The 22,870-nt window shown below is 37.7% G+C and overlaps 2 protein-coding genes across 2 annotated transcripts; both read right to left on the reverse strand.

Moving 5' to 3' along the window:
• Positions 1-1,703: 1,703 nt before the first annotated feature.
• gja1b (gap junction protein alpha 1b) lies at positions 1,704-6,534 on the reverse strand. Its single transcript, XM_073816773.1, has 2 exons — positions 6,381-6,534; positions 1,704-4,495 (listed from the first exon to the last, which is right to left on the reverse strand). The coding sequence occupies exon 2, from the start codon at positions 4,477-4,479 to the stop codon at positions 3,337-3,339; it is 1,143 nt and encodes a 380-aa protein (XP_073672874.1). The 5' UTR covers positions 4,480-4,495; positions 6,381-6,534; the 3' UTR covers positions 1,704-3,336.
• Positions 6,535-7,062: 528 nt separating this feature from the next.
• Positions 7,063-12,116, reverse strand: gja13.2 (gap junction protein alpha 13.2). Its single transcript, XM_073816774.1, has 3 exons — positions 11,889-12,116; positions 10,368-10,431; positions 7,063-8,261 (listed from the first exon to the last, which is right to left on the reverse strand). Exon 3 carries the CDS (start codon positions 8,222-8,224, stop codon positions 7,382-7,384), a length of 843 nt encoding a protein of 280 aa, XP_073672875.1. The 5' UTR covers positions 8,225-8,261; positions 10,368-10,431; positions 11,889-12,116; the 3' UTR covers positions 7,063-7,381.
• Positions 12,117-22,870: the final 10,754 nt, after the last annotated feature.

The following is a 22,870-nucleotide window of genomic DNA, read 5'->3' on the forward strand; positions in this document are numbered from 1 at the left end:
TGTTTTCATGTACCTATACTCGGAACCGCTGCCATATAGCAGCAGGAGAGAGATGCATGCAGAGATTTAATCAAAATTCTGATCTAAGTGCTCTCAGGAAGATCATCATCACCGAAACCATGCCTGTTAGAATCACGCCAGAACCTTTCTTGCAAACCTGCTCTGCATGGATGTAGAGGGGGAAATGGTTTATTTCAGATTGTGAAAGACGTGTCATTTAAAAATAAAGTCAGGCGGGTGTCCAATTTAAGATGTTACGAGAGAATCACAGGAGCTGTTTTTATCAAACATGGGCAACATCATATTAAAATGTCCGATGGCCACTTTTAGTCAAACTTAGCAGCTTTAACATGGATTCCCAGCACCACCCAGGAGTTGTGGTCTGGGTGGCAGTATGGGCACAGGAAATGTAACTCGCACATTGAGGTTTCCAGTAGTCTGTGGGCACAAGCCTGCTGTGTATGGATTTCGACTCTCTTTACTTACGTCCCCATCTTCCTCTTTGAAAAAATCTGTACCTCAGACATGTTTACCCATCCCTTGAGCGGTTTCTCTGACGTCCATTCTGTTTTACTGCTCAAGTATTTTGTGGTACTAATGGTGACTCAGCATACAGTGTTTAAATGGAGAATATATATTTATTTAATTTTAAATTAATACTTTTATTCAGCAAGGATGTATTAAATTGATCAAAAGTGACAATAAAGGCATTTAGAACGGTACAAATTTTTTTTTTTTTTAAATAATAACTTTTGAACTTTCTTTTCAACAAAGAATTTTGAAAAAATTCTGGTTTCTAAAAAAGTTTTAAGCAGCACAACTGTTTTCAACACTGATAATAATTTTCTTTAGTAGCAAATCAGCATATTAGATTGATTTCTGAAGGATCATGTGACACTGAAGACAACACAGGAATAAATGTCATCTTAAAATATATTAAAATAGAAAACTAAAAATGTTACATTGTAATAACAGTTCACAATATTGCAGATTTTACAGTGATTTTTCATTTTTTTTTTAAATGGTAATATGTGTGTTTATAAGACACTGTGCTTCAATATTTTTTTTTCACCAGCTGATTCCTTTCTTTTATCTTGTCCTGATAAATAACTACAGAATTTATCAATTCGGCCTCTGGAATATGCAACAGCATTGTGTGATAAATCTGGTTTAAAAAGATCTGCATTAATTAGCACTAGATCAAAGTCTCCTGCTTTTTTTTACGTTCTTCTGCTCTAGCCACATGTGGTCCACAGACTCGGCCCAGGCATATGGTTTTATTTAGCTTTGTGGAAAGGTTAAATAGGAAACTTGGATAAGAGAAAAGGCACTGAATCTTTTTATATGATGAAATTTTGAAAGTTTCTGGGGCATTTTAAAACATACATGTAAAAACTTATCAGTCTTTTGGTTTGCGAGTCGATCTTGGCGTAGACTGATCTTGGCCGTTACACTGCGTTTGTCTCTATTGGCTGTTTAAACACGGCGGTTTGTGTAGGGCTAATTCTCTTGGATAAAAAGCCTACAAAAGACTCCTTTAGATACTGGCACCAGACAAATTGCAGTGCTTTTTGTCTTTTTTTTTTTTTTGATCGTGAGCCTCTCGTTGGGTGTAAACAAAAATACTGAAATGAGTAAGTGTATATTGGTAACACAGTTTGAGCATTAGTGTCGAATAAAAGAGTTTGACTGAGACACACAAATACAAAATGACAAAGAAAAAATCTTTATTGGTTAAATTGCTGTTTCACAGATTTGATTAATGTCCGTTTTTGTTTGATTGCTCGGTTTTTCCACTGTCATGCACACCGTACGACAGCGGATTCCCATGGAATGACATTACATCAGTGTTGTTCCGATTTAAAACCCAATTTGCGCTATTTACCAGATGCAAAATCCTGCCTCAGCCACTCAAGGTCCCAAACCCAAGGATTCTGTGAGAGCACTGTTAAAGTGTAGTGATTTTACGCCTCGTAGTGTGTTGTACAATAAATTAGTTACGTGCATAACAGAGAACTTTTCGTCATTTTTGCATCAAATAACACCCTAGCCAAAATCTCAGTGCAAACACCATTGTAGCTGAAAAATCCATGAGCCTCTGCGAATGAGTACCAATATACTATGATGCACAATTTGAAAAATCAAAACAAAGAATGTCCATAATGAAATTTCATCTACTAGTGTTTGGTAGTTGTGGAGCTACGCTGGCATATATCTCTTAATATAACTGACTAAATATTAGTCCAGCTCTAAAAAGCAGTCTTCTAAAAAAAAACTCACATTTGTGACATAGTTAGCTTGATTTACAGTACTAAAACTCTATCTCTCAAGCAGCAATGATTACATTGAGTTAAAAAGGTCATTCACTCCAAAGGTAAGACATTAATTCTACTCATTCTACTTCAAAACTAATTCATTCCGTCTGCCCTCCAAAAGGGAAAATGAAAGAGAACAAAAATAAAGCCTTTCTCTCACACACCATTAAGGACAATTTCAGTAAAAATCAAAATGCAGAAAAGAAAATCAAGCCGTGTAACAGTTGGTACAGCAGCTCAGTCCACGCATAGACATTTCCGTTTCACACCACCACCCAAAAAAAACAACAAGTATCATCAAATAACAAAAACCGACACCACATAAATTCAAAGTTTATCAGGAAAATGACAGTCCACTGTGATTAATAAAAAAACGTATTTGCTGATGAATGTATTGCTGGAATTTGGATTATTGTCAATAAATATGCACTTGGATGGTATTAATTATCTAGACATGACCTTGAGTAGTAGTCAATCTTCATCTAGTGGTGGATATCCTGTTAATGGTTATGAATAAATAAATATTAATTCATGACTGCGAACACCCTGTTGGACAATGTGGATTGGAGGTCATGCGAACAAGTGACGTAATAACCTGGATCGACTGTAGGGGGGGGGGTTAAAACACAAATCTACACCTAGGAGTGCAACGTGTTAAAATGGAATCGTCGTGTGGCATTGTAACAAACCCAATACTAACAGGCACAACAAAATCTATCACATGACCAAGGCATATTCTGGTGGGCAGAATTGAGAGACGCGCCAGGTTCGGCCCCGTTTGTGCCCCTTCGAGTCCCCCTGGCTGTTCGGTTGTTAGGGCATGTTAGCTCTGCTAGTTTCAACATCATTATTAATGAATAGTACCTCCAGCAGTGTGAGTAATTTTATGTCTCTGTATCGACTAGAGTCTAGAGTGAGGAACTTGTGCGGATGATGCCCCGCCCCCTCGCTACAGGAAATGAACACGTCTCACTTCCCGCGTCAGTCCTCTAGCGTCGTGACCTGGCACCGAGTCGCACCGCTAGACGTCCAGGTCGTCAGGCCTTGCTCGACTGCTCATTCGGCTGCTGGCGCGGCTGCACGGCCGAGGGTCTATCAACGCCAGCGGCTGCAGCTCGTGGCCCGGTGCCAGTTTCTTGTGCTCGTGCGTGTCGTCAGGATAGTCGAAGGCCTGAGCGTGAGAATTGGAGATGGTGCTGCCGTTCTGGCCCAAACGGTTCTGTTCCGTGCTGTAGTTGGCCCAGTTCTGCTCGTTGGCCTGCTTGTTGTAATTGCGACAAGAGTTGGTCCGCTCGCCGGTGGCTAGTTTGTAGCCCGGAGGTGACATCGGCGAGAGCGGCGCGGTTGGCGAGGAGCAGCCGTTGTAGTAGGCGTACTTGGTCGTGGACAGATCCTTCGGCGTAGGGCTCAGGGTGCCAGTGGTGAACTGGTTTTGGCGGCCTTTCACGCGGTCCTTGATCCGTTTGAAGAGCACGTAGAAGAGCTCGATGATGTTGAGCACAAGCGAGACCAGCGAAACCACCAGCATGAAGATAATAAAGATGGTCTTCTCCGTGGGGCGGGAGAGGAAACAGTCCACCCGATGGGGGCAAGGCGAGCGCTCGCACGTGTACACGGCAGACAGGCTGAAGCCGTAGATGAACCACTGGAGCAAGAGGAAGCCCACCTCAAAGATGGACTTGAAAAGGATGCTGACGATGTAGGTGCGCAGCAGGGCACCCTTCATCTTGACCTTGCCGTGCTCCTCCAGGCCGTGCTTGAACTTCTTGAGCTCGATCTTCTTTAGATGGAGCTCGACGTCGCCGCCGTCGTTCTGCACGGCCTTTAGCTCCTCCTCTTTGCGGTTCAGCTTTTCCTCCTTGCGCATCAGGTAGAAAACGTGCGCCAGGTACAGGAGCGTAGGCGTGGATACGAAAATGATCTGAAGCACCCAGAAGCGCACGTGCGAGATGGGGAAGGATTTGTCGTAGCAGACATTCTCACAACCAGGCTGCTGGGTATTGCACTTGAAAGCCGACTGCTCGTCACCCCAGGCCGACTCCACTGCTGTTCCCAGAACTAGGATCCGGAAGATGAAGAGCACGGAGAGCCAGATTTTCCCTCCGGCCGTGGAGTAGGCCTGCACCTTGTCAAGAAGTCTTCCCAATGCACTCCAGTCACCCATCTTGAGGGAGTTCTAGCTGAAAATAGAAAGCTGAGATGTAATAAAATGTATTTAGACACTTTTGGACACTTCAGTGACACTTGAATATGTCTGAATGTCATTGCATTAGATGCGGAATATCAAAGTGACATGTCTGAACGGATAATGCTTTTTTTTCTATTATTTTTAACCAAACAGTCCATCACTTTTAGTGGATGTCATATTAGCATATATACAATTATGTAATGCAAAGCCATTCTACATTTTAAAGTGTTGCCTAAGTGGCCACGTGTCGTGTACTTTTCTGTACATAAAGCACATGATGAAAGTGTTGGTTTCAGCACCTGCTGAGGAGGTTATTATGAAAATAATCATGAAAAGTGACCTCAAGATTATCATAATATAAACTACACCTGCTCTCAGATGTCTCAGATAACAAACATGTGGCTCACACACATAGGAGTTTGGTTTGGGGTTGTAAAGATAACTGCCAGGACTTGCTGTCTTTTTGTCTTTTGCATTGTGAAATAAAATTTCTCAAGCAAATGCTACCATGACAATAAGTGACTCTTAAATGCCTCTTTAACATGAAGAAAACATGACTAAGCAGTTCAGCTGGATAATTTAAAAAACCTTGTTTGTTTAGCAAGATGTCGTCCCTCTAGTCACATCAGAGATGTTTAAATAATGAGCAATAACATTCACTTGAAATCTGAATAGAACTGGGCAGCAAGTCTTTGATTAAATCCTCTGCGCAGCATGGAAAATCAAAAATCATAAGGAACTGTTTAAGAAGTTCTGAAGGACTGCCTTCATGTGGTGCAGACATGAAGAAGAGCATCCCTTCAATATCCTGGACAATTTGTGGGTCTCGTGGCACTAATAAAAGTTTAAATGGGGTATGTGGAATGTATATTAGACAGTGTTAAAAGTCCATAAAGACATCAAGTGGTCAAAAGATGTACATACACACACACACACACACACACACACACACACACATATATATATATATATATATATATATATATATATATATATACACACACACACACACACACACACACACACACACACATACATATATAGTATTTTAGTTGTTTAGACAACAAGTGGACAGAAATTTGATTTGTGTCTAGCTCGATGCCACATTCTACTGATTTTTTTGATAGTTATATATAAGTACATAGAATAATAACTGATTGTATAACTGATTTATTAAACATATAAAATCGAATTCTTCATTACATTGATAACACAAAATAATGTAGGAATGTTTGGGAATTAAAAGTCCTGCTACAGTCAAGCCGCTTAACATTATATTGAGGAATTGAACAGCGCCCCCTACAAGGCACTATTGACGACGCAGTCGAACCAGATCGTTTTTCACCAGAAAGTAGTATTAGAGTTGTAAAAACAAGGAAGAAAAGACCCGAAGTTGTTTTTCGTCTTCTTCAATAAGAAAGAGTTTTGTTATAATTAGCTCTAATTAAAATCATGTTTTTGATGTCTGTTTACGTTTTTCTTCAAAACTTCTTTCCAGACACAAAGTTTTTTTTTAAGTGTCTCTTATTTAATTTTTGTTTTAATTACTGAAGTGCCTATTAAAAGGCTTTTTTTACCGAATGGTGTCTTACACAATAGACATGAATAAAATTCCTAGCGAAAACATGATATATTAACCCATATGACTACAATGAATCATAAAGATTCCGTTAATTTCATTAACTTCTAAACTCACTCAAATGTCGCTCAAGTTAAAATCTAACGTGACAAGAGGCATTTAAAACTTTTGAAAAATTCTCAAACAGTAACTTTCCACTGTGTTTCTCAGTTTTGAATATTAGTGCCGCTATGGAAAAATAAATAAATAAATAAATAAAAAGTTTTGAAAAGTTTTAAGACTTTATGTAAAATCTTACCTGGAGAGAAGTAAAGAGAGGAGAGCCCTGTAGGGACTTACTCCGTCACCTCTGAAGGATCAGTCACCAAATCCAAGTAAGCGACTATGGAGAAACTGAGGCACACTTGTCAAACTTTCCCTGCTTATAAGAGACTCAGAGGGAAGAAAGTGGAAAGCAGACGCACAAAGTTGGGCAAAGTCACATGACTAGCTACGTCACAAGAAAAAGTTTTTTGGGTCCTCCTCATGCACTCTTTCGCTTGATGAGCTTCTTCAACTCAGACGAACAAATGCTCCTCTCGAAAACTTGTTGAAAATGTAACAATGATTGACAATCATAAAATAAAACGAGTAAAATATAATAGAATAGGCTATAATGTAATTTCAAACGTTTTGTACATAAGTAATCTGTAATGCAGTAGGCTGTGAGGAAGTTTTTATGATTATCTGAAAAGAATAATCCCTAAAATGGAACGTTTGTTATCTTGAGGTAAAGAATATGAATATAAAACTACACTTTTTGAACTACCATTTTCATTCAAATATATTTCATATATACTAAATATTAAAAGTTATTTGAGTGTGTATGTTAAATATCTCAAAATCGTGTGCGCGCGTGTGTGCGTACGTGCCTATTTACAGATAGATTTTTTAAAATAATAATTGAATAACTCTCTTCTTTATAAGAAAACTGATACAAATCCATCTTCATCTTCGTATTTATCTCACAATGTTAATTCTCAGTGCACAAAAATACAAGTTTGGTTAGGCTAAACATCTTTCGTGTTGCACGAAAATAAAATTAAAAAGGATATAAAAACTACAGTAATAGAAGAAAAAACACTGGCCTTGTAGTGACAGAAGGTAGGGGTTAGTGAGTGCAACTCAAGAAGATTACAGCGCCATCTAGTGTTCAGTTAGCAAAATTTCCAATCAACATTTCTTTTTCTTTTTTTCTATAGGTTGTGCTGATTATATTACTTATGTGCATTTCTCTTGTTACCACAGTGACTTTTTGCCTTATGGCTCAGGTTTGGCTCCATCAACGCTGGCTTTGCTATGACCCCACTTGTTCTGAAAGGCCATGTTTAACTCATTGTGTCTCATTCCATTAACAGAATCAAGTTCTACTGAATATGGAGAAGGATAATGGGAATCGCCGGCATACATTACATTCCTATGTTTCTTATTTCTCCCACTAATACATTTACAAAGCAAATAGAATATTTCTAGAACATTCAACGCCAGAGACACACATGCCACCACCAACATAAAGATAATGAAGATGGTTTTCTCTGTGGGTCTAGACACAAAACACTCAGTCTCCATTGTACAGGGCAACAGCTTCTTAGGACAGGTGAACTGGCGCTCCATGATAAATCCAAACAGATAATACTGTCCAACGATGAAAGCCACCTCTAAAATGAGTTTAATGAACAGCTGGGTCAAGTAGCTACCAAGCATGGTCCCTTTGATTACAACCTTCCCTTTTTCGTTTGTGTATTTTGGCGACTTAGACATTGGGTTGGTTTTCTGCTCCTCTCTCAGTTTGTTCTCTTGGTGGATGATGTGCACCACGTGGCCCAGATACACCAAAGTTGGAGTGGAAATGAAGATGATCTGCATGACCCAGAAGCGAATATGTGAGATGGGGAACTTCCAGTCATAGCACACGTTTTCACAACCAGGCGTGTTGGTGTTGCACACTAAGTTGGATCGCTCGTCACCCCACACGTTTTCCGCTCCTGCTCCCAGGACCAGGATCCTGAAGATGAAGAGGACGCTCATCCATATCTTGCCGATGACGGTGGAGTGGGATTGTACTTTGTCCAGTAAAGCTGACAGGAATCCCCAGTCTCCCATAATTAGTTGCTTAGTTGCTCAGTTGCTCAGGGCTTCCCTGGAGGATAATCAGGTAGTTTAGAATTATCCATAACTGGTTGGTGATCAAAACAATTTTGAGGGCAATAGAGTGAATTCAAGTAGGCCTTTTCCCCCCACTTTTTATAAAGCCACTTTACACTTAAAAATAAAGGTGCTTTAAAAGGTTCTTCACAGCGATGCCATAGAAGAACCATTTTTGGTTCCACAAAGAACCATTCAGTCAAAGGTTGCTTGAAGAACCATCTCTTTCCTACCTTTTTAGAATCTGAAGAACCTTTTTTCCACAAAGAACCTTTTGTGAAACAGAAAGGTTCTTCAGATGTTAATGGAACCATTTAGGCAAAAAGGTTCTTCTATGGCACCATGAAGCACCTTTATTTTTAAGAGTGTATGAGCAAACCAAAAGATACAAAAGAATATAGAAATTGTCACTGCAGGCAAAAACAGTTTTTTCATGCATCTGTCAAGTTTGAGATTTTGGGCTTTTTGGTGTTTCATAAAGTGTTTTTTTTTTTCAGACTAAAGGTGCGGTCACACTGCACTTTTCGTTCCATTGACTTCCATTCATACGCATGCGAATGCTTTAGACCGGAAACGCAAGCCCATGCGAAATATTTTCGCATTTCGCTGCGTCTGAAAGTTCAAACTTGGTGAACTCTGACCAACGAATTTGTATCACATGACTCTGTGGGACCAACAGGAGATCGATACGTCACAGCATGACCTCTAGCTGAATGAAAAGAACATTAAATTTAAACATTTAAAACTGCAACACTGCGGTAAAGTGTAGTAGATTGTGTGTTTTTACATTTAAAATGTATTATTAGTGTCATGTGCTGAATTTAACTTTTAAAAAGACGCAGCCGAGCATGACGTCATATCACGACCGTTGCAGCAGCATCCGAAGGAATTTCGCATGCTCAAAGTCTAGTGTGACCGCACCTTAATGGAAAGAAAACACCCAAAAGACACTGTTAAGTGTTTCTTTTATAGCACTTTATCTATTTGTGTCAATAGATTTCAATTACATTACATATTTTTAAAGGCTGTTTTCTCAAAATGAGTTTTTTCTCCTACAGTGAGCCATAAATCTTCACTTCAGTAGCACTTACACACACCAAACTTTACATTTTATTCCTGTCTATATCCTAAATACCCTGGAAATCCAGAGGTCTGGCGAGAGCACAATTTGAATTGTCTCCGCAAGACACTCTGGCATCGAGCAATGATGCACGTTACTGCATTACGTAAGCAGTTCTGGGAACCAATCAAATCGGTGTATCTGATGTAGGCGGGCCAGAGGCGAGCTAAGCTGATGACGACAGCGCTGCGACGTCCGGAATCATTTAGTAAACATTGAAAGATGGCTACAGATGAACACCAGGCTTTGGCCGCTACAATGAACGAGTTAGACTTGGCTTTTCATATAAAAGAGGAACAGAAAACCGCGCTCGAATCGTTCAGTTAGCTCCGCTGGTAGCTACGCATATGGGGCACACCGTGTATTGTTGTGATTGGTCGTGGCGTTATCCAATTGCGTGCAGTGAGAGTTTCAAATGCATGCTTGGTGCCACCCCTCAAGTTAGGCCCTTTTCATTGCTCAATGCCAGACCCTTAATCTTAATAGATTAGGGTCTGGATTTTTTCCAGGCTATATCCTAAAGGTTTTTACAGAGAGATTTGTTCATATATAATTTGCTTGATTTTATACAACATTTTATTCCCCTAAAAAAGGTAAAAAAAAAAAAAATTAAATAAAAATAAATAATGCTTCATTTGCATATTTAAACCTAACATTTTAGAAAACTTGTAATACAAAAAAATGTTTGCATTTATCAATGTAATCAATCAACTTGGTAGTAAGGTGATAACTATTAGTTATTTTTTTTTTCCTATTCACCTGCAGTGTCTCGCCTTAAGGCCACCATAAATGTTACAGCACAAAACAACAATACAGATGGCATACAACAATACAAAATGACAATAACAGCTGCAGTGATTGAGATATTCTCATAGACTACTTTACACTGATCATTTTGCTGATGTTTTCACTTCCCAAAAAGGGAAGTTTATTTAAAAAGCTTGCTCAATGTCTTATCCGTTATAGACATTTTATACTCACCAAATAATATTATGGAGAAAAAACAGTGTGCCTTGTAATACAGCTCTGAGTATTTGTTGCCACCCTATAAAACATGAAATCACAATGGTTTAAAATAAAAAATCAAAAGACAAGTTTTGGTTTATTGACTAAATAAACCTGAGACCTTTGAGGCAAAGTTACTTTTTTAGTAATGTTTCTAAAATGTTTTCTAAAAATAAATGAAAAAAAAAAATCCATCTGAGGTATTTGTTTTATCTTTAAAAGATTTTAAATGTACTTGCTGTAGTTCAATAAATAACTTACCTTTTTCTTCAGTTGAATGCATTTGATATTTAAGTTATACACTACCAGTCAAAGGTTTTTGAACAGGAAGATTTTTTGTTTTTTAAACAATTCTCTTTTGCACCAAGCCTGCATTTATTTGATCCAAAGTACAGCAAAAACAGTAATATTTAGAAATATTTTTACTGTTTTAGGTAAAGGTTTTCTATTTGAATATAATAAAATATATTCAAATAGAAAACTGTTATATATATTTCTACATATAGTACATTTATATAATATATGATTGTAAATGAATACATATTTATTATAAATGTAATTTATTCCTGTGATTTCAAAGCTGAATCCTTAGCATCATTACTCCAATCACATGACGATGATCTTTCTAATATTATGATCACATGATGATCTTTCTAATATTTTGATTCGCTGCTCAAAAAAATAAAATAATTATTATTTATTATTGTTATTGTTGAAAACAGCTGAGTAGAATTTTTTCAGGTTTCTTTGATGGATATAAAATTCAGAAGAATAGCATTTATCTGAAATAGAAATATTTTGTAACTAATTATAAATGTATTTATTATTTTAAAGCATCCTTGCTGAATAAAAGTACACATTTTCTATCATTTCTTTTTTCTTTAAATTATACTGACTCCAAGCTTTTGAATGGTATAATCAGTGTATGTAATGTTACAAAAGCATTTTATTTCAGATAAATGCTGATCTTTGGCTCTTTCTATTCATCAAAGAATCCTGAAAAAAATTGTACTCAACTGTTTGAAATATTCCGACTAATAATAATAATAATAATAATAATAATAATAAAATGTTTATTGAACAGCAAATCAGCATATTAGAATGATTTCTGAAGGATCATGTGACTGGAGTATTGATGCTAATAAGTGAGCTTTGAAATCACAGGAATAAATTACATTTTATAAAAATATTTAAATAAAAAAATAGAGAATTCTTTAAGAAACATTAGCAAAAAAAAAAACGTACTGTTCAAAAACTTTTGACTGATAGTGTATATTGAATATATAACTTAAAATCATACTCCAACAAATCTCAAAATATATCTTGGTTTAATGACTGAAAAGTCTGAAACTATTGAAACAAAGATATTTTAAGTGATGTTTGTAAAATTTATCTAGCAGGTTTGATAAATCAGGACTTCAGTAATAAAAAATAAAATAAATCATTTTTGACAAACTCATAAAAATCATGTTCCAACAAATCCCAAAACATTCTTACCTGAACAGATGGATCCAAATGGTAATTACCTGTAAGGCTAACTACTTCTAATGATAATAAATATTATTTTTTAATTATTCATAAACATGTATTTAAATAAAAAAGCATATTTCCTTATTCAGCTTGTTAAGATTCAAAAACTATTCGATCTACGAAACTTTTGTATTGCTACAATGTGAAATATCTGTCTTGTTTCAATGAGGTCACAGGGTCTCAGGCTAAACTTGACTGTTTCGATCTGTCATCTTCTCGGTGAAATGTGATTTACCTATATCTGAAGGGACACTGAATGCTCCACCCAACAGTATGATAAAGAAAACCAGTTTAAACCAGACATTTTTCACTTCTCTATTTCTGTTCTTGTTCGAAGAACTTGTAATTAGTCACAGCATGAGCAAAGTTGCAGCACACTTTCTCACATTGGTGAAATTCAGCTAAATCATCAGATTTGTTTATGTCGCTAGGTGGAAGTAACATCTATATATTCGATGGTGGTGTGGTGGCTAAAGAAAAGGGCTGGTAAGGTTGCTGGGTTTGAGCCCCATTAACCACAGTAACTGTCCCTCTTCAAAGATCACATCTTAAGCTCTTCAATAACATTGTCGTCTCTTTGGTAAATACATGCACTGACTTTTTATTGTTTAAAAAAATACTAAAAAATTAAGGTGACTTTTGAGAAATTTGGTGCCAAAATTGATAATTGTGGTGGAACTGGTGTCACAACTGAGAAAAAAAGATATATTTTTCACACAAAATTGAACTATATTTAACTCTTTGTTTTGATCATTATAGTTTATTTAAATAATATATTTTTATAAGGAATGATTCATTTAATGTTTGGGTAGTTTACTGAAAATAAATAAAGTCATAAATAGTTAAAAGTGACTTTTAAATAACAAACATAAAAAATCAACCCGATATTTGAAGGGCTTTGGTAAAACAAAGCACCAGCCATATAACTTTACATAATTTTAAACAAGCCTTTATAAAAATATGAATCCCAACATTTAATGCATGAAATATGAAGAAAACATATATTTAATTCATAATTTCCTGCATGACCCCACTCATTGACCCTGACAACCTCTTTCAAGTAACAAATGTTTCAAGTAAATCCTTGTGTAACATCCCAGTAAAAAGGAGTTTCATTTCTCAAGGATTTGAATTCTTGTTTAATTGTGTGTAATTGTGGGAGAGAGATTTGCGGACAGTCACCCTCACATGAACTTTTAGCCTGTTTTGAGTCTCTGAGTAATCTTATAAAACACTGACACGACCACATCTCGTATGCTACGTGAGATCCAGGGGGCAACTAAGGGACAACAAACATTTAAAGTGATATTCAAACTGACGCAATAAACAACAAATATTTTTACACTCAGGATGAAAAACTGCCCCATTTATTTTGCCAAAACCTCCTGGGTGATCAAAAGAAATATTGTTTCAGGCCCTGACAGAAAGGTCATCTTGCAGTGACAGATGTCCAAAGTCCAAATATAGCCCCGGTATTGACGAATGAACCATCATGGACCTATTGCCACTCTTGGTAAAAATGAAAACAGAGAGAAGTCAGGAAATGACATAAGAGCAGGATCGGCAAATTACGCTAAACGCAACATTTTAGGGAACATGTGCTTACCACCAGCTTCAACCACCCCCATACTGTGAGGTCACATCATTATGCTATTAATGGAAAACTAAATAATACAAATCTAAGAGCTAATCATTTCAATCAGTTAGACTGAAAGTAAATAATAACATTAGTTTGGGGAAAATGATGTGGTGATGAGATTTTGAAGAAACCAGAAGATCTGACTACTATATCTTGCTGAAAAGAAACAACAATTGAAAGCATCACAAAATTTTTAATGGTTTTACTGGTTATAGTGGGACTTCTATTGGTTTTAATGGAAACTGTAATGGACTGTGTGTTTCTACTGGTAATTGGTCATCTTCTATTGGTGGCTTGTTAAAACCATTAAATTCTAATGGAATATGTCCCAAAACACACTACAGAAAACCATTTATAATGGCTTTAATGGTTAAAAATGTATGGGTTGTAATGTTTGTAATGGCATTTGTAGAACCATTAGAACCATTTCTTTAGTTTCTGTAGTTTTTTTCATCAGGGTATGAAATGGTTGTTTCTGAATAGCCTGAATGTTTTCTTGGACATAGGACTAAGGTGTTTCTACGATTCTGACTTATCTACAAGTTTTACAGTAGTTAAAATGCTTTCAAAACAGTGTATTTTTCCAACAATAACCAACTTTTCCCCCACAATTAGCAGCTCTTTGTGACCCCGCCCATTGACTTATGTCCTCTGTAGTGGACCTTGTGTTTTCATGCATTTTCTTTGAATTTTTTGAGCTACTCTGTCAAGTCCTGTTGTACTGTGCAGAGGACATCCTGGGCTTTCTAGTGATATGTCATTTGATTGGCTGGCATGCTAGGAACCACTTCTTACACTGAATCCAAAATGGCCGGCATACAAATGAGCACATTTTATGGGAAGGAGAGAGATATGTAAAATTTTGCTTTTTTACATGTTTTTTACTATTATTATCACATATATATTTGTTTATTAAAGTGTCAGTAACAATACATTTAGCTTTCAAAGCTGTTAAATTGTTTATGATTCAAAATATCATCCTTTTTTAAATGTCAACTATAGTGGACATCAGGACCATCTTAATGTAATTAATGACTGCATGTTGTAGGAGGCAGAACTGAAGCAGAGAGGATTTTTATAAGATAGTTGAGGGAGACTCTGACTTAGAGCTGTCAGATGAGGATAAATTTGAATGTAACATACAAGAAGATGTTGAAGAAGAGGAAGAAATTGCAGGAGACTCAGATGAGCAGACTGAGACAGACACAGAGACAGAAAAGGAAGAACAGGAAAGATGCCGCACTCTGTGGTTCTGCAGCAGGACAATGCACACCAGCAAATTCACTTCTGAATGGTTGAAGAAAAACAAAATGAAGACTTTGGAGTGGCCTAGCCAAAGTCCTGACCTGAATCCTATTGAGATGCCCACAGCATGACCTTAAAAAGGCGGTCCATGCTCGAAAACCCTCCAATGTGGCTGAATTACAACAATTCTGCCAAGATGAGTGGGCCAAAATTCCTGCACAGCGCCGTAACAGACTCATTGCAAGTTATGGAAAATGCTTGATTTCAGTTGTTTTGTTTTTGTTACATAAATGTTGGATTAATATCCCTTTACAGCCATATTCTGTACAGTTTTGTTGTCTGAGTTTGGGTGTCGTTTCGAACTAAAATGGTCCTGTGGTCCACTACAGTGGACATGCTGTAAAATTAAAAATAAAAACAAAACGTAAAAACTCTAAATTGTAGAATTTTTTTTTAACCCAAAGGATGTAGGAAATCACAAAAAAACAACAAAAAAGAGACACTTTTTTTCTTTGGGTCTCAGGAGGATATAGAGGGTTTGCACTTACGTCACAATTTAGTCAGTTACCCAGATGCGCAGCCATATTGGTGAGACTCGAATGCAAACAGCAGCAGCATAGATTGCACAGTTATAATGTACTACTGAATACATTGTTCTGCTATTTTATGCTGTCTAAACCACGGAAAAAAACATGTGGAAGCTACTAAATCATATAGAGAAGGACTTAGTAAGCAGGAAAGGGCACAATGTTTTGACAAACTAAAGTTAATAGGTGGTAAAGATATGTATGTGCAGTATTAATTAAGATATTAGCCTAATATTTCACCTACCTGACTGGAAATAAGATCAAACACGAATGATGTCAAGATTCTTGCCCTAGTTCAGTTTGGCCAACCACAAACGCCTTTGGTCCTCAGACAGTTTTTTGCACTCTTCTTGTTGCTTTGTTTTAACTTTTGGCAGTCTGTAATACTCAAAATATTTTTCCTGGTCCGACTGATTAGTACAGCCCAAAACATGACAATAATTGATTTTCAATAATCAGCAAAATGGACTGGACTGTTCACACTGCACACGGTTGCTGTCCGCAGTACGTCCCAGAAGCGGTGCGTTTGCAGCAGTGCAGCGATCGTTTAGGCACAGAGTCTATTTTTTGCTGTGCTGCATTGCGTTGCATGCCTTGAGTTAAAGTGACAGCGCATTGTTCGCTGTAAAAATGAACATGGATTGACACGGAAATGTACCATAAATGCATATAAATGCAGTCTACTGTGTTTCACAGTCAGTGCCGGCCCTCCCTATAGGCGAACTAAGCGGCTGCTTAGGGCCCCGCCGCCACTAGGGGGCCCCCACTAGTGGTCCGAGTTATTAGGTTGCAAAGCGCGTGGCTGTCACTAGCCAAGTTCTGGATGGAAACTTGTGCAAAAACTGGATGGAAACTGTTTTGTTATCGACAAAGAGAATATGTGTAAAAAAAAAAAAAAAAAATGCAAAATTTGCTCTCTACAGTCTGTTTTCCTTCCAACCGGCCTTTTACCGATAAAATGGTGTGCACAACGAACTGTCGCATAAGTTTTGGTGTATCGCCAAAAAAAAAAAAAAAAAAACTGCCCTTGAGCTGTTTCCACACATAATTTCACCTATATTGCATAAATTATTTGGGCTAGTAGCCTGTTCTTTATCCATTTGAAACAAAAACTAATATTAAATTGTATGTTAGCTAATTTTTATTAACAAGTGTCATGAGTTTTTTTTTTTTTTGTACTTTGTTATAGACTATTTACTTGATCATCAACAATAATCATAATTAGGAGCAGTTGTATTATTTATCAACTTTTATTTAGAAATGGGAATGTTCATTTGGGTTATTTTATTTCTCCTGACAACAGACGGTCGTTTAGACATTTTTAACCGTTAACTTACAAGATTGTTAAATTACAATTAAATGAAATTTTAATTAATACCCGGCTGTGACCCATTAAAAATACCTAAATTTGTTTACATTCACATGGTCACGCACCTGCAGCTCTTCTGCGAACGGAGGAAAACATTATACAGCTATATATAAAATAAATAAAATACATTTATTTTCTAAATAAATTATGAATTAACAAAACGAAAGAAAAAAATGTGAAACAATTAGCAGGCTATATCAACCTATGCAGAATTTAGTTTCATTTTTCTGATGCGCTCTTGAGGCATCCTGTTTGTCTCCTTTTTACAAAAGCACACTGTTTGTTTTTATTGTGAATGCGCATTAATAAAATAGTAGGCTATTGTAAGTTGTCTCCACTTTTATAAGGGGGGAGAAAAATCAAGTGATCGTGTCGGCGCCTCCTGCGCGCAGTTAAGCATCGACAACGCACTACGCAGCTTCATTGTCATAATAAAATACAGTCAGCCAAACATATTGAAAAACATGCTATTTTCCCCCTTTTATTTCGGAACAAATCCTTTAAATGTAATGGAACAGTACTCATAACACAAGAAGAACAAAAATATAAAAAGCTACTAACGAGCCAAAAGCAAATTAATTTAAAATGTTGTACTATTCCAATATCCACGCAAAACAAGATCTTCAGAACAAAATGAATAAATTTTAACTTGCAACGTAGCAAAGCCCCTTTTCTCCACAAAAAAAGTGTTTCCAAACAGAAAAATTTTGAAGAATTTATGCGCTAAAGTTAAACGAAAAAAGATTATGTTGATACATGAGAAATTCCGAAGCGCTAAATTGTTTTGTGTTTTTTTTTTTTTTTCCACAAACAAAATCTTCGGATGGAAACCTGGCTACTGGCAATACTCCACTAGTATTCACTGCAAGGCAGGGTCCCAAAATTATCCTGCTTAGGGCCCCCAGATGTACAGGGCCGGCCCTGTTCACAGTCAACACGTGGCTTTTTGGCTAGGTTTAAAATAGTGCAGTTTTAAATAAACAAGGCAACATAATAGATGCACTTGTCCAGGTAGAAAATTAAGTTCTTTAAAAGATTGTTTTTAATAAAGATTTACTGCGAAAGAAAGGCACAGAGAGCCGACTGTTTCTGTCTGTGGTAATGTCTCTGTAACAGGGAGTCAGACTGAGACGTGCGGATCCATTTGCAGCATTTTATTGTCAAGATCGTAGTCGGGGCAAACAGGGTCAACACCAGCAAACAACAACAGCGAAGATAATCCAGAGAGTAAACCAGTAACCAAGCGTGAGTCAAAAACCAAATGGGCAGTCCAAAGTAACAACAGAAACAAACAGAGAAAACAAGGCAAAACAGGAAACAAAACCAGGAATAAACTAAGAAGCTCTGAAAACACGGAGACTAGGAAACTGGGAAAACGCTTAGAAATGCAGCCGGGGCAATACAAGACTTTGCGAGGAGCTGTGTGTGTGAGTGGCTTAAATGCATGTGGGTAAATGTGAAACAGGTGTGTGCAGCAATCAGTGCAGTGGAAAACGAGGAGCAGGTGTGTGCAGTGATTGGTGCAGTGGCTTATGGGGATTGCAGTCCAGAATGTGTGTGCCAGAGTTCATGAAGACAGGATGACCACATATGTGACAGGTAAGTTTTAATTTAAAATATTTGTGATAGTCCAATTTCAATATGAAAAGGAAGCTATAGCCTACCTATGCTGTGTTTAAATGTGTTGCAACTTGCTTGAGCAACTTAATAGCCTACAAATCTAAAATTCAAGTGCATTGAATAATACGCTGTTTATAATACGTTGAGTTTAAACGTGAATATGTCTAGTATTATTGTATTAGTGTACTGTGATAATAGAGTATCACAATGCTGAAAAAGCATGTTTGGATTTGAAATCAAAATAACGGATAAATGTTGTGTTTGTGGTAAACAGCCGCGGATCAGGAACGGACTGCAAACGCATCCTGTGTGAAAGCAAAACGAGTCCGTGCTGCTTCTGCATCTCACACGCTGGGGCGCTGTAAAGGGGGGGTAAACGATGATGATTCTCGGGGCCCATGACTGAGAGGGGGCCCAGAGAAGCCCCCAATAAAATTGTGGTGCTAAAAAAAATATTTAATAGTAAAAATTATTAACTTTAAATTATTCTATTTGCTGTTTCCTGGTGTCAAAAAAATGTATTTGTTTAGGAAACACAAACGTCCGTGGGCCCCTCTCCCCCTCTCGATTATCATAAAATGGTTCAGTCCGCCCCGGCGTCGTAGTTGGGTGAAAAGGGGGACTAAATTACCAGGGCCCCAAGTGGGGGGAGGGCCCCTGAGGAGTGAAATTTTATTTTCCTTTAAATATAATTTTAAGATCACAATAAATGTTGTTAACAAATGTAAATCAGTGATGCGCGGGTCAATGTATAAACAACCCCAACATACAGATTTAAATAGTGTCGTTTTCGAAGTAGGCTACTCTAAACAAAGTCCCTTTAAGGGTATTCTATAGTCTTTGCTCTAAGTTATGTCAGTGATTCTCCGATGTTAAATATGATCAGGAATTATTTTATTTCGATCTACAGTGTAATAAAAGTTAAGAAAAAGATTAGCCTATAGCCCTAAATATATAGACTACAAGCTAATTCCTTTTTTCTTAACTTTTAACTTCTAAAAATTGTCAAGAATATGAAATCAACTTAATAGGCTAGGTTAACAAATTTTCTTATACAAACATAACGAATGCACTTCAAAACTAAGTTTTCATATATAAATTCAGGAATCACAAATATGACAAAATAATATTATTTTATATATATTAATTGTATAGCTATAATAGTTGTATCAAATGAATAAGGAAATTAAGTAATGTTTAATTTTGTTTGTTTCGCTCTCTGGAAATGTAAAGAAAAAATACCGTTTTTACTTGCAATTCGTTTTTAATCCCTGGTTTTAAACAAGCATATACATGAGATAATTTATATATTATTGCTTGAATAAACGTTTAAAATAGTGCTAGAAATTGTATGATTAAGGAAATTAAACAGACCTAGGCATTTGAAAAGACATAGTGAAATGTGTCTAATAATTCCAAAAAGAAAGAGAAGCATTGGACATAATCAAAATATTCGAGACATTTATTAGGAATACCATTTTCTGCATGCTGCATGTGTTTATCCAGTCTAATCGAAGTGTGCGTTAGTGTGGGTTAGAGTTTAGACTTGACCCAGACTTGACCCGACCCGGCCCGACCGGCCCACGGGTATTTCCTGCCACTATCTTTGGGCCGGGCCGGGCCGGGCCGGGCTGGGCTGGGCGGGGTCATGATCAAGCATTTGTGTGTGTTTTTTTTTTTTTTTTTTTTTTTAAATCATTACTTAATTAGCCTAATTGGGTGGAGAGCTATGCCATAATTATAAATATTATACGAATATTTTAGCAAAGTCGGCCTGAGCAACACGGGTAGGTCTACAAAGTTGCGCAATTTGCAACGCGTGTCATGCGCAGCAACGCTCTAGCTCCCGCGACAGCGTCTCCTCCACTGGCACACATAACACCAGGCCAGCTGTGCTGTATTGTGTATGTGTATAGCTTAAGTGCAACATGGAGTTTGAAGACGTACAGAAAAAAATTTAAACGGGGGAATTAACTTTGAGCAAGTTTGGAGGAAAGTCGGAGGTATGGAAACATTTTCAACAAGTCGTGGACAGTGACAACATATGTGTCGGCTTTGTGAAGTGCATTAAGTGCGGCACGCTGCTAGCTTATGATAGCAAAAAAACGGGGACTTCCACGATGAACAGACACATGAAGCAGGCTTGCCATGGCAGAAAGGATGATCGTCAGCCTTCAATGTCCTCTTTTGTTACTTCTCCAAGCATACCCCTGAGAGCGAGGCAAGCCCTCACTGAGAAATGCATTGAATTTTGCTGCAAGGACATAAGGCCATTTTACGTTTTAAGTGGCCACGGCTTCCAGGCGCTAGCTCAAGAACTTATTAATGTTGGCGGTACATATGGCCGTGTATCGGCCCAGTCAATCCTGCCTCACCATAGCACCGTTTCCAAAGCTTGCCTAGAAAAGGCCGATGAGAGGAGGGAAGTTTTAGCACAGACGCTCAAAGATGCTCTGAAGAATGGAGATGTAGGGATGAGCACCGACATGTGGACGGACGACTACAAAAAGATCAGTTACATCGCAATAACGTGCCATTATATCACTGACGATTATACATTGGTTGGTAAAACTCTCACCACAACAATGTTTCCCGTGGAGGATGCTAAAACAGGAAAAAATATCAGACGCGAGATAGTGCGCCTCCTGGTCAACAAATTTGGCCTTGACCCTAGCTCCCTCAGCCGAATAGTGTGGGTAACAGATGAAGGCAGCAACATAATCAAAGCCCTGGAACCATATAGGAGGCTTTCTGGTCTTGATCACCTAATTAATACTGTCCTACGCCACAGTCTGCATGCCGACGCACTGCCCGACAATGCGCCAGATATAGGAGAGACTTTATCTGCTGCTAAAGGACTCGTGAGGTATCTGAAACATTCTGGCCTGGCTGCGCAATTATCGAAGACAGTGCTACAGATGGGGGAAACACGATTTAGCACAGTTTACCTCACACTCAAGTCAGTGCAGGACATATTCCCAGAACTATGGGAGAAGCTGGAGACCCGCGGTGAGCTTGAGCGTATCCAAAATATTGCACCCGACTTATTGAGCTTTCTGGTCACCTTTTTGGAGCCATTCTATAATGCCCAGAGAGAGTTGGAGGGCGATAAATATACTACCATAAATCTGGTCTGCCTTTGGATTGAGAAACTGAAGAAACATTGCGAACCCTCTCCCACCGACTCTCCGCAGCAAGCCTTTGTGCGCCAGAGACATGCCGAGTTCATATTGCAAAAAATCAAGGTGAACAAGCTGCACAAAGTTGCTCTTTTCCTCTGGCCAAAATTCAACAAATTGAGGATGATGTCTCCTGAAGAGATATCTGAAGTACATACCCACGTTCGCACCCTACTCTTGCCTATGGATAAAGATGCTGCTGCGGCTGGCAGTACTGGCTTCACACCACCAGCAGCCAGGACGAGGATAACGAACCAGAGGAGGATGAAGTGGCCGTGTACAATTCACAGAGGCATACCATGGATGACGACAGGGACCTACTGAAATGGTGGAAAGTCAACAAATTGATCTACCCAAAACTAGCCAGACTGGCAAGATCCGTCCTCTGCATTCCAGCAAGCAGCAGCAGCGAGCGGGTGTTTAGTGCAGCTGGCTGGACAATAGAGCAGAGGAGGACCGCTCTGAAACCAGCTACAGTGGACGCAGTCTTGTTCTTGCATGACAACATGTAGAGCCATGTAAGTAGGCTATAACTTAGTGATTAATATGCTATTATAAAATGGTTACATTATATGTAGGCCTATAGCAGGCAGCATATAACCTTGGCCTAATCAATTCCCCACACTTCATCTACAGGCTCATACACAGGCAGGAGGCTGCCATCAGAACTGACGTGCCGTCAGTGTTTGAATCACCTCAGTTTAATAAGACTTTTTTATTTAGTCTAAATCAGATGTTACTCTGTTAATTTTGTATGTTAATTTTGTTTTATTGGAGTGTAATCATTGTAGGCTACCCTGCATCATTAACCCATCCCCATTGTCCCTCGATGTGACTCCGCGTTTTTGCACTAATGCCTACATTTGAAAATATCAAAATAGGCTTATTTGTTGTGTTTTCAAATTATTCGATTTATTTTGATTTTGCTATATGCCTATAGACTAGGTCAAGTTCTTTCTTGTTCGTTTTGCATGTTTTAGATCATTGCTAAAAAATCTAGTTTTTAGGGTCATGAAGCTGTTTTGCATGTTTTTTATTTTGTTTAAAAATATTCTAAAACTTATCATATTTATTAAATATGCCATACAAAGTTATTACTTGTTCATTTTCTGTGTTTATCATTGTTCACGTTTTTTTAGGCTATTTTTTTTTTCATTCGGATCTATTTGCGATCCATTCTGAATAAACAAACAATGTTTACATGCTTCGTCCTTGTTGCATTTTTCATTAAGATAAATCTAAACTAATTTCTGTAGTTCAAACAACTTAGAATTGTAGTTGAGAACCTCTGTTATAACGGCTCACGTATT

Source organism: Garra rufa, chromosome 13 (assembly GCF_049309525.1).
Source record: "Garra rufa chromosome 13, GarRuf1.0, whole genome shotgun sequence".
Taxonomy (NCBI): Eukaryota; Metazoa; Chordata; class Actinopteri; order Cypriniformes; family Cyprinidae; genus Garra; species Garra rufa.

Coding starts and splice junctions, on each gene's coding strand:
- gja13.2 (XM_073816774.1), bottom strand. CDS start 8,224: ATGGGAGACTGGGGATTCCTGTCAGCTTTACTGGACAAAGTACAATCC.
- gja1b (XM_073816773.1), bottom strand. CDS start 4,479: ATGGGTGACTGGAGTGCATTGGGAAGACTTCTTGACAAGGTGCAGGCC.